Below are 12,054 nucleotides of genomic sequence, written 5' to 3' on the forward strand. Positions count from 1 at the left end.
GCTGATTTTGTACCTTTGCACACTGACAAAGAAATGATCAGTCTATAATTTTAATGGTAGGTGTATTTTAACAGTGAGAGACCAGAATAACAAAAAAAAAATCCAGAAAAACGCATTTCAAAAAAGTTATAAATTAATTTGCATGTTAATGAGGGAAATAAGTATTTGACCTCTTTGACTTAGTACTTGGTGGCAAAACCTTTGTTAGCAATCACAGAGGTCAGACGTTTCTTGTAGTTGGCCACCAGGTTTGCACACATCTCAGGAGGGATTTTGTCCCACTCCTCTTTGCAAATATTCTCCAAGTCATTAAGGTTTCGAGGCTGACGTTTGGCAACTCGAACCTCCACAGATTTTCTATGGGATTAAGGTCTGGAGACTGGCTAGGCCACTCCAGGACCTTAATGTGCTTCTTCTTGAGCCACTCCTTTGTTGCCTTGGCTGTGTGTTTTGGGTCATTGTCATGCTGGAATACCCATCCACGACCCATTTTCAATGCCCTGGCTGAGAGAAGGAGGTTCTCACCCAAGATTTGATGGTACATGGCCCTGTCCATCGTCTCTTTGATGCGGTGCAGTTTTCCTGTCCCCTTAGCAGAAAAACACCCCCAAAGCATAATGTTTCCACCTCCATGTTTGACGGTGGGGATGGTGTTCTTGGGGTCATTCCTCCTCCTCCAAACACGGCGAGTTGAGTTGATGCCAAAAGCTCGATTTTGGTCTCATCTGACCACAACACTTTCACCCAGTTCTCCTCTGAATCATTCAGATGTTGGCAAACTTCAGACGGGCCTGTACATGTGCTTTCTTGAGCAGAGGGACCTTGCGGGCGCTGCAGGATTTCAGTCCTTCACGGCTTGGTGTGTTACCAATTGTTTTCTTGGTGACTATTGTCCCAGCTGCCTTGAGATCATTAACAAGATCCTCCCGTGTAGTTCTGGGCTGATTCCTCACCGTTCTCATCATCATTGAAACTCCACAAGGTGAGATCTTGCATGGAGCCCCAGACCGAGGGAGACTGACAGTTATTTTGTGTTTCTTCCATTTGCGAATAATCGCACCAACTGTTGTCACCTTCTCACCAAGATGCTTGGCGATGGTCTTGTAGCCCATTCCAGCCTTGTGTAGGTCTACAATCTTGTCCCTGACATCCTTGGACAGCTCTTTGGTCTTGGCCATGGTGGAGAGTTTGGAATCTGATTGATTGATTGCTTCTGTGGACGGGTGTCTTTTATACAGGTAACGAGCTGAGATTAGGAGCACTCCCTTTAAGAGAGTGCTCCTAATCTCAGCTCGTTACCTGTATAAAAGACACCTGGGAGCCAGAAATCTTGCTGATTGATAGGGGATCAAATACTTATTTCCCTCATTAACATGTAAATCGATGTATAACTTTTTTGAAATGCGTTTTTCTGGATTTTTTTGTTGTTATTCTGTCTCTCACTGTTAAAATACACCTACCATTAAAATTATAGACTGATCATTTCTTTGTCAGTGGGCAAACGTACAAAATCAGCATTGGGATCAAATACTTTTTTCCCTCACTGTATATATATGTGTGTGTGTGTGTGTGTATATATGTGTGTATATATATATATGTGTATATATATATATATATATATAATATCCCATAACATAACGCACGTAATAGTAATCACACACCACTTGCGCTGTTATATGTTGCATTCTGCATATATTTACCATCCTGCATGTAGTATTTGTTATGCTTTGCATATTTAATGATTAAATAAAGACTTTGTTGTTTAAATGTTTTTGGTCTTATTTTGTAGCTTGATTGGATAGAAACAAGTCATATCGAGATATATATCGTGTATCGCCCCAACTTCTAAAAATATCGAGATATTATTTTTAAGTCGTATCGCCCAACCCTAATGTGAAGTTACTGAACAAATTGTAACCAAAAGATGACTTAACAGAATACATTTAAGTGTGCACTCATTTGTTTTCCTCAAAATAAAGGAAATATGTAAAACTGTAATACTAACTATATTACAAAATCATGTACAATAACATCGAAAATCACATTCTGATTGCAGATTATTAAGTGCCTAAAACAGATAATTTAGGCCCTGTTATTTTATTGTTTGCATTTTATATGCTTATTATGTTACATAATGTCTTTACTAGGCCTGTCTCTGAAGGTTCGAAGGTTCGTTCGCTCTCCAGACCTTTGAAGATTCGTCACATGATAATCACATCGTTTTTTTTTTTTCTCTCTAGTTGATAGAAATTGATCATGTTTGAATATTGCAGCACCACCACACCCAATAAAGGGTTAATGAGGTAACGGCAGTGCGGTGGGGAGGAGCATAGAGACAGTGGATAAAAGGTGAAGGGAGGTGGAAGAACGAGTCAGTGTGTTGTTGCACCCACAATGATGAGTTGAGTCTACTTCTTGGAAACCCCCCAATTAAAACATTTGATAAACAGCTCTGGAAAAAATTTACACCACTTCACTCTGGTTTTACTATTTATAGGTATGTGTTTTGGTAAAATTAACATTTTTGTTTTATTCTATAAATGTATTACTGACAACATTGCTCCCAAATTCCAAATAAGAATATGAAAGGGATGGAATGGCTGCCATACATGTAGAGATACGGATTTAAGAAAAATGTGCAGTGGTCTCTTAATTTATTCCAGAGCTGTATATACTGTCCATTACTTAAATAAAAGTTGCTGTAATAGTGTAAACAAACAAAAAAAAAACCTCAATTGCCACTGTCGTGTCAGCGGACATTGGACCAGATTTAAATGTAGACAATGTATTTTGAAAATATATGATTACACTGATTCAGAAGAAACTTAAAAAAAAAAAAAAAAAGAGAACTATCCCCCATTTGCCAGGATCCCAGCTAACACACAACTAAATTACATTGCTACAACATTGTGGCAACATTGTGTGTTTGCAGGGATACCTGTGGACCACTGTGTTATTAAGCATTATTTTTTCTTCAGTTTCAATTATGCGTTATTTATTAGGCTTAACGGGTCAATTGCATACAACTGAAAGCAGCGTACTGGATATGATCCATAAAACTCTGCAAGTTCTTTGCAATTGACCCATTATTATTATTATTATTATTGTTGTTTTGTTGTTGTTGTTGTTGGAAAAACATGATCAATAACTTATTTTAAACTACAAGGGGATGTTTTATTTTGTTTATATAGATTACCTGTAAACCAAAAAAGTAGGCTGTTCATTCAAATCAATACATTAGTAGCTAATGTGACATCATCAATAAATTATGCAAATTACCACCTTCAAAGGTTAAAATTTACCCTTCAGTACAACCCTAGTCTTTACTCTTAATACCTTTTGACTTTATTTAGCTAATATTCCCCTCCCTCTTTGTTTCCCTTTAAGCAAAATGCATTTTTAAAATGTAGCCTATATTAAAACAATATAACTTCTATATAATGCGTTAAAATAGAATGCCTTTTATTTCACATTTTCCCATAAAATTTCTTATATCAATTACATTGACTTATTACAATTACTAATATTATCATTAATATTTAAAATGATTTATCTTTCAAGCTTAGATTTAATATCTGTCATAGTTTTCTTATTGTGTCCGTTGTCTTTTTCTCCAGGAGAACAGGCAAGTCGCGAAGCCGCAGCCCCTATACCTCCCGTCACTCACGCTCACGCAGCCGGCATCGCCACTCACGTTCCCACAGCCGCCCTTCCAGCATCTCCCCCAGCACCCTCACCTTCAAGACGAGCCTGGCTGCTGAGCTAAGCAAACAGAAAAAGGCCAAAGCTGCAGAAGCAGCACGCACAGGGGCCAAGAACTCCAATGCGTCCACACCCACCAAGGGCCCACCGCCCACTGCCACCGCCACTGCAACACCCCAGCCTTGCCCTAACAGCCAAACCAAGGAGGCCAAGAAACCAAGGTTAGACCCCCCCCCCTCCCCACATCCTGAGAGGCCCACCAAGCCCCAAACTGAGGGCCTGAGCCAACCTCAGTCTCCAGCTGAATGGTCTGCTAAAAGGACAGCTCCTAAAGATGCCAAAGTGAAAGATGAACCTCCCTTGCCACCCAAGGAGAAGAGAAAGCCCCCAGTGCCCAGCAGCCAGGGATCCAAGGAAAAAGAACGTGTGTCAGTTCTCCCTAACTCTACCCTCACCTCCTTACCACTGCCTCCTGTGCTATCTGAAGACTTGGGAAATGCTGAAAGGTGGGTGAATTATTGTTTGAATACAAACTGAGCAGTAATAACATTTCTCTTAATTTACACAATCAAAAAATACAACTTTAAATTAAATGGAAAACATGACAATCTAGGGAAAATCATATATTAACCCTATATCCGGTATATGAGGCACAGGCATTGTAAACCTACCATTTTGTAATTTCGTAAGTCTCGAAGTAGAGGTTTGCGTCTAACTTCATGCCAAATGTTAGCATTGTACATCTCCATATAAGGAAATTACAGACATTTCAAATTGAGGTTTGGAAAAGGGGATGAGGGAAGCTGGAATTAGTCACCTCAATTTGTTTACACATTTTGTTTGTGATAATTACACCAACAAAATAAACAAATTGAAGCGCAAAGCAGATCAGGTGTCGGTTACATAATAAAGTGACGGCAAGCTGTAGTCTCACATTAAGAAGAAAACGCCATTGGTCAATGAATTTGTGCTAAAGTTGAGATGTAAAGTACTGTTGTTTTTGTATCATTATGCTATAAAAGTGTGCATAATATAAATTTCAGAATCTTATTTGCATTGTTTTGACTTTCTTAGCTATTGATTGACATCTGTGCTGCCAAAATGTTTTATCTGTCATTTCAGAATATAGTACTGTGCCTACATATTACAATGCAAGTTTATTTTAAATAGTGTATTAGTGGAATTTATAAATTAATTTCAGGAGTAAACAACTCCGATGTCATCACACTCGCTTCCGGTCAAAGAGTATAAATATCCCATCATCAACGCACACCCCTAGCGCTTCATTCTTTTGCATCATTCAAGCACGCCGCCGCACACCTGTCAGCCCATCGCTCTGTTCACCTGCGTTGCATCTTTCACTCTCCTGCCTTTCATCTGGATGATTACTTACACTAATGGATTCCTCACCATGGAACCTGTGTTCCTCCATCGCCTTCTCACCTTGCCGTGCCCCCAATCCTCTGCATGTCTCTGCCTCTGGATCCTTCAGTGCCGCGAGCCCTATTTCCTGGTTCTTCCCCGCAGTCTGGCTCCGGTCCCAGTTTCTTTCTCATGCCCTCAGACCTCTGCTGTCTCCCTCCGGCTCCAGGGGACTGGATTATTGCTCGCCTGCCTAGGTTTTTTGTGGTTCACGCATTCTCGACGTCTTCCTCTGCCTCACATCTTTTCCTCCACACAGGTACACTCAATGACTCTCGGCCTGCGCCCCCCCCGCCACCTCGACGCCAGCCCCCCCCTCCGTCTCAGTCCTTCCTATGGCCCCGCTCCCCACCCAGCTTGCTTAATAATATTAACAACAACAACAGAAGAAAAAAAACAATAACCTCACTTCCCTCCTCCCACGGTGGCTCTTGCTCACTGTCCCCCACCGCTGCTGTTTACATGTTCTTTGTTCCTGCCCAGCATCCTTGTTTCGGGCCCAGCACTGTCCTCCATGTCTGATCTGCGTCCATTTCCTCTATCCTCCATCCTCCCTCCTCCTTCCTGTCTCCACACTGCCTTCTGTCTCGACTGTTGTGCCGCTTAGCATGGGCTGCGTCCCACCATATGCCCCGCAGTGCTGGCAGTGGGTCCCACCTTCTCAAACCCCTCCTTCGCTGGTGCCCTCCCTGCACCCCCAGACGGCTGTTTCTCTGCCCCACCCCTTGCCCTGCCTGTCAACACCCATGGCCCTCGTGCAGCCCTCGTCGCCTGCAGCCCTCTTGCGGCCCCCTTCACCAAAAGCACTTATTGCCAGGGGCCCTCATACGGCCCCCATCGCCAATGAACTAGTTTCAGGAGGCACAGTTTCGTACACCGTATCGTTTGAGTCCCAAACTGGTCTGGGTCACATACTGTGACGTCCCTTATGCAGCCTGACACAACGAGTCTGTATTCTGAAATTGTAAGTACAGTAATGGCGGACACTCTCGATGCGATAGAAACTTTTGCAAAGAAAGAATGTGTGTTTACCTTGGTAAAATGATTAATCTGGAGCAGTTATTAATGCCTGGTGGAAAAGTGCAACACAGGATTAATTGCTTGGAGCAGAAAGACATTTAAGAGTCTTTGAAAAGATCACGAAAATCCTGCTGGAGAAAGGACCACATCGTACTGCAATACAATGTGCCCTGACAAAATACATTCCTTTTTTTGTTATAAATACATGCAAACGAACTATTCGTCCTGGATTTAAATTAAATATCCCAATATCTTGTAAATGATCTTAAAATTATTCAAATGGCATGGTTTTTAGATTCCCTCTGTTTACACTATCTTAAAACTATTAAAATGTTTAAAACGGAGGCTAATTTTTAAGTGATCAATCGCATGAAGAATCGTATATTTTAATTATATTTGTAATCCCTCATTATCGCTATAACTATATGTTAATGGTAATCCAACCTTACAAAACTTAGTGATTAATACAACCGATCCATTAGTTATAGTGTCAAAGGTATTTTTAAAGGAATCCCATTCGTGATAAAAGCTGATCCCACGCACAATGTTATTGATGTGTGATTCTTTTATTTTGATAAATATATATAATTGATAAAGCTGCAGGTGTAGAGAGAAAACATGCTAACACTGAATTTGTGGAAAAAACGTTCGAGTAAGTTATGGATCCCAGAGTGTTGTAGCCGTATTTATATACACATGTATTCGTTTTGCTTAAAAAACTGGTTGTGACTGTCATACTGTATATTTCATGATATAGAAATATACAGCACACTGTATTTCATAATACAACGCAGTTCATTCCCCCACAGATAAATAATAAGGGAGAATATCTAGGATACTTAAGCTATACTGTCAAATGTTAATCAGATCATGATACAGGGAGAAGTAACATGGTTATTTACGATGCGCTAGTAAACAAAATAAACTACATTTAAATTTTAAGTGATGTAATTTGTTTTATATATTGTTTCAATGTGTCCCGGTTTCTACTTTTGAATATCTGGTATAACTTATACTATAAGACTGTGTTAGATATCCTAAAAACATTTCAGCTCAAAGTTTATTGCACTTAGTGGTATTTCAGCCTCCAGTTAAAACACTAAATCCTAGAATGCTGAGCGTCCCAGACTGCGTTTTGACCTTTCGTGTCTCACTGTCACTTCCTAGGGCAGCTGTACTTCATGACAATGAGTGGAAACGCTGCCGGGCATAGTTTAGGTGTACAGTTACAGCACGGCCACGCTGAGGTGCACCTGAACATGGCTAGTGGAAACGGGGCATAATTGCCTCGTCGCCTTGAGCCCTCTTCGCCAAATTGCACCAAACTACTGTAGTCTCTTTCTGGTTAGTGCCACACAAATCATCATTTGTCATATCTCAAGAACCATGCTTGCTCAAACGATGTTGTGTGTGTGTGTGTGTTTCGTGCCTTTATTTTGCTTTGTCTTGAATTACACTCCGCCCCTGCGAAGGTATCCGTGTATCTTTGGTCACGTCGGTGTAGTGCAGATTTCTGCAGTTCTGCAGAGATTTGCGCTGCTCCACTAATGGGATCGGTGGGATTCTGCACATCTGTGCAGAACTGCAGACATTTGCAATACATGAACGTGACCTTTCTCTCTTTCTTGTGCTTGTTTTACTGTTATGTTTAATGCTTTGTGAGTCTGACAAGGCTCATTCTACCGATCTATCGTTGTAGTAATGTAATTGTATGTTTTTGTCTGTATTTTGATTACAGTGATCATGTAAATACACATAAGCACAGTTATTATTTAGTCTCTCTCTTGGTTGCACTTGTTCCGCAGGTGTGTTTCTTGCTGCGAGTCTTACAGAAAAATAATGAAAAATAAATAAATAAAAAATTCTAGTAATTCTATTGTCATCAAAACTAGTGTTTACAGTGATCATTTAAATGTGTATAAGTACAGTTATTCTACACCAATGCTTGTATATGCATTGTACACTGAATGTCTGCAATATTCTTAATATGAGAAGTTCCTAAAAAAAAAAAAAAAAAAAAAAAAAAACTCGTTCTCACCAATTCAGAGTAATTACTAGACCGACTTGATTCTCCAATCTTTATGACGTGAGACAAATTTGACAGAAGTACCAAACTTTACAAACAAAATTGTATCAAACAGTTTTTTTTTTCGGAATACCCTGCAACACTAATTCTTTCTATATTGTTGTATCTTGGAGAGCATATTTATTGTAGTTATTTCTTACATATAGCTAAATTAATTCTAGTATGTAGATATTAGGGATGGGCATTTGTAGTGTTTTCACTTGGAATAATCATATTATTTTGAGTATTCCAATATTTAAAAAAGTAGAAATCGAACAAACTACGGGCCTGATATTACAATTTTGCACAATTTCCTTGCACAATGTGTGCCGTGCAAGAAGGAAAGCGACTTGGCCAAAAAAAAGAGAGATTCAAACATGGCACACAGTTTTGCACGACATTTGGATATAGCTTTTTTTTTTTTTTTTTTCTGTATCTCGCAAACCTGTTTGTGCCGTGCAAACCTGCATGCACACACACTACCAATATACTAGCTGCTCAGGACAGCCAAAAGTTATCATTAACCACACAAGCTGCTCTCAGTGGTGTTGCTACAGTATATATGACAGCAGAGGAGACTACACAAATAAAGAAACATATACACACAATTATTGCCATGCTGTAACTGTTACATAGTATCGTCTAGGCCAGCGGTTCTCAAACTGGGGTCTGTGGCAAAATACACCCCCCCCCCTCCCATGTTAGGAACCACCCCCTCCCGCTCTCACAACACCCCCTTCTTTTTACAATGACATTTTACCATGAACAACCTCCCCAGCTCTCACAAAATTTTACTGTCCTCCCCCCCGCTTTCACGAAATTGTATTATTAAGTGCTAGCTTCATATTTTGGGGATGAACAATTGAACAATAAAGGCGGTTGTTACGTGTGTGTACTGATGTTCTGTAGTGCACCTTCAGAATTGCATTGCAGCATGTGATGTGAATATCACTAATATTGTAAAATAACATGGACAATTTACCTTTGAAGCCTACTGACCACAGCTTACTGTCCACCTACCTCACCCGTAATGATTTCTCAAGGGCATGCATCTGTGTCTGGCTGTGGCATGTAATACTCCTTAATTTTGCTGACACTTATTAAGCAATTATACTGCACATGGGTACAAAATGTTTCCATGTAAAACAGCTGGGTATACTGGGTATAGGTATGCATCCCCACAGTGGTCTGTTATTCCCACTGTTTGCACCAGCTTTTCGCACATAATGGATGAATGTGTTGCAAATATCACGTAAAAATGTGTATTTTCAGTCTAATTAGGGCTTTCACGCAATTCAAATTCGGTTGCGCTATGTGAAAAGGTTCCATTCCCTCAGTCCCTCTGCGTAGGACATTCCCTTCAAACCTGGAATAAGTCTGATTTGCTCTCCTCTGAACTGCCTGTTGAGCAGCGATATCTTTCTTGAAGTGTGGAGCCCAGAACTCTACACAGTATTCCAGGTGAGGTCTAACTAGTGCATTGTACAGTCTTAACATTACTTCCCTTAACATTACTTACCTTGTTGTAAATTCTGCACTTTTGACAATATACCCTAACATTCTGTTTAGTTATTGGCAAAGGTGCACTTTATTTTTGTGTCGAGGGTATAGATCAAATCAGCCTGACGTCATCAAAACAAAACAACTTGCTTCCAGGTAGAAAACTCACTTCTGGTGGTGCTTGATTTAGCAGCATTGTTATACCAATACCTGCCAGTAATAAGTAACCTAAGACTGATAGCTAAAATGTTGTAAACAATAAACATAGTAACAGCAATGAATACATATCTTCGTCAATTAGCAACAATACTCAGGAATATAATTATTGAGGAATATAGTGGGAGTGAGGCATAACTGTCTGTTTTCAGACAGCGCCCAAATAGGGATATGAACCTGTATAGTATTATGTACTTGTCTCATTTAATAATGTTTTAGAAGTCATCTCTGTGTTTATTCTGAGATGGTGTCTACCTCCAGACAGTAACATTTGAGACAAGTCATACACGTATGTGTCCTTATTTGAGTGACATGTAGTCCATAATGTCTGAACTTTCAATCTATGCACTTAAGTTAGAGACTGCTGATCGTGAGGTACAGTGAGGGGAAAAAAGTATTTGATCCCCTGCTGATTTTGTACGTTTGCCCACTGACAAAGAAATGATCAGTCTATAATTTTAATGGTAGGTGTATTTTAACAGTGAGAGACAGAATAACAACAAAAAAATCCAGAAAAACGCATTTCAAAAAAGTTATACATTGATTTGCATGTTAATGAGGGAAATAAGTATTTGACCCCTTCGACTTAGTACTTGGTGGCAAAACCCTTGTTGGCAATCACAGAGGTCAGACGTTTCTTGTAGTTGGCCACCAGGTTTGCACACATCTCAGAAGGGATTTTGTCCCACTCCTCTTTGCAGATCCTCTCCAAGTCATTAAGGTTTCGAGGCTGACGTTTGGCAACTCGAACCTTCAGCTCCCTCCACAGATTTTCTATGGGATTAAGGTCTGGAGACTGGCTAGGCCACTCCAGGACCTAAATGTGCTTCTTCTTGAGCCACTCCTTTGTTGCCTTGGCTGTGTGTTTTGGGTCATTGTCATGCTGGGATACACATCCACAACCCATTTTCAATGCCCTGGCTGAGGGAAGGAGGTTCTCACCCAAGATTTGACGGTACATGGCCCCGTCCATCGTCCCTTTGATGCGGTGCAGTTGTCCTGTCCCCTTAGCAGAAAAACACCCCCAAAGCATAATGTTTCCACGTCCATGTTTGACGGTGGGGATGGTGTTCTTGGGGTCATAGGCAGCATTCCTCCTCCTCCAAACACGGCGAGTTGAGTTGATGCCAAAGAGCTCAATTTTGGTCTCATCTGACCACAACACTTTCACCCAGTTCTCCTCTGAATCATTCAGATGTTCATTTGCAAACTTCAGACGGGCCTGTACATGTGCTTTCTTGAGCAGAGGGACCTTGCGGGCGCTGCAGGATTTCAGTCCTTCACGGCGTAGTGTGTTACCAATTGTTTTCTTGGTGACTATGGTCCCAGCTGCCTTGAGATCATTAACAAGATCCTCCCATGTAGTTCTGGGCTGATTCCTCACCGTTCTCATGATCATTGAAACTCCACGAGGTGAGATCTTGCATGGAGCCCCAGACCGAGGGAGACTGACAGTTATTTTGTGTTTCTTCCATTTGCGAATAATCGCACCAACTGTTCCAGCCTTGTGTAGGTCTACAGTCTTGTCCCTGACATCCTTGGACAGCTCTTTGGTCTTGGCCATGGTGGAGAGTTTGGAATCTGATTGACTGATTGCTTCTGTGGACGGGTGTCTTTTATACAGGTAACGAGCTGAGATTAGGAGCACTCCCTTTAAGAGACTGCTCCTAATCTCAGCTCGTTACCTGTATAAAAGACACCTGGGAGCCAGAAATCTTGCTGATTGATAGGGGATCAAATACTTTTTTCCCTCACTGTATATTCAAAAATTTGAGCATCATCTACTATTGCTGCCAGACCCATACAGTCTGAATGATGGGTGGTATACAGACCCCCACAAATGCTTCCTGTTAAGTTAATTGCCATCTAAAACTACTTAATTAATACCTCGGGTCTCTGCATAGATGAGTCTTTGAGTCTATAAATTATTGGAGGCTTACAATTTTGGTATACACGGATCAGCCATAACATTATGACCACCTGCCTAATATTGTGTAGGTCCCCCTTTTGCCGCCAAAACAGCCCTGACCCGTCGAGGCATGGACTCCACTAGACCTCTGAAGGTGTGCTGTGGTATCTGGCACCAAGACGTTAGCAGCAGATTCTTTAAGTCCTATAAATTGCAAGGT

General features: G+C 40.8%; 1 protein-coding gene across 1 annotated transcript in view; it reads left to right on the forward strand.

Moving 5' to 3' along the window:
* Window positions 1-12,054, forward strand: part of cdk13 (cyclin dependent kinase 13) — a 55,536-nt gene that overhangs the window by 15,121 nt on the left and 28,361 nt on the right. The window contains exon 2 of the mRNA XM_066687261.1: window positions 3,618-4,208. Within this exon, the coding sequence (XP_066543358.1) occupies window positions 3,618-4,208 (591 nt within the window). The remainder of the gene's footprint in view (window positions 1-3,617; window positions 4,209-12,054) is intronic.

This window comes from Amia ocellicauda, chromosome 2 (genome assembly GCF_036373705.1).
Source record: "Amia ocellicauda isolate fAmiCal2 chromosome 2, fAmiCal2.hap1, whole genome shotgun sequence".
NCBI lineage: Eukaryota > Metazoa > Chordata > Actinopteri > Amiiformes > Amiidae > Amia > Amia ocellicauda.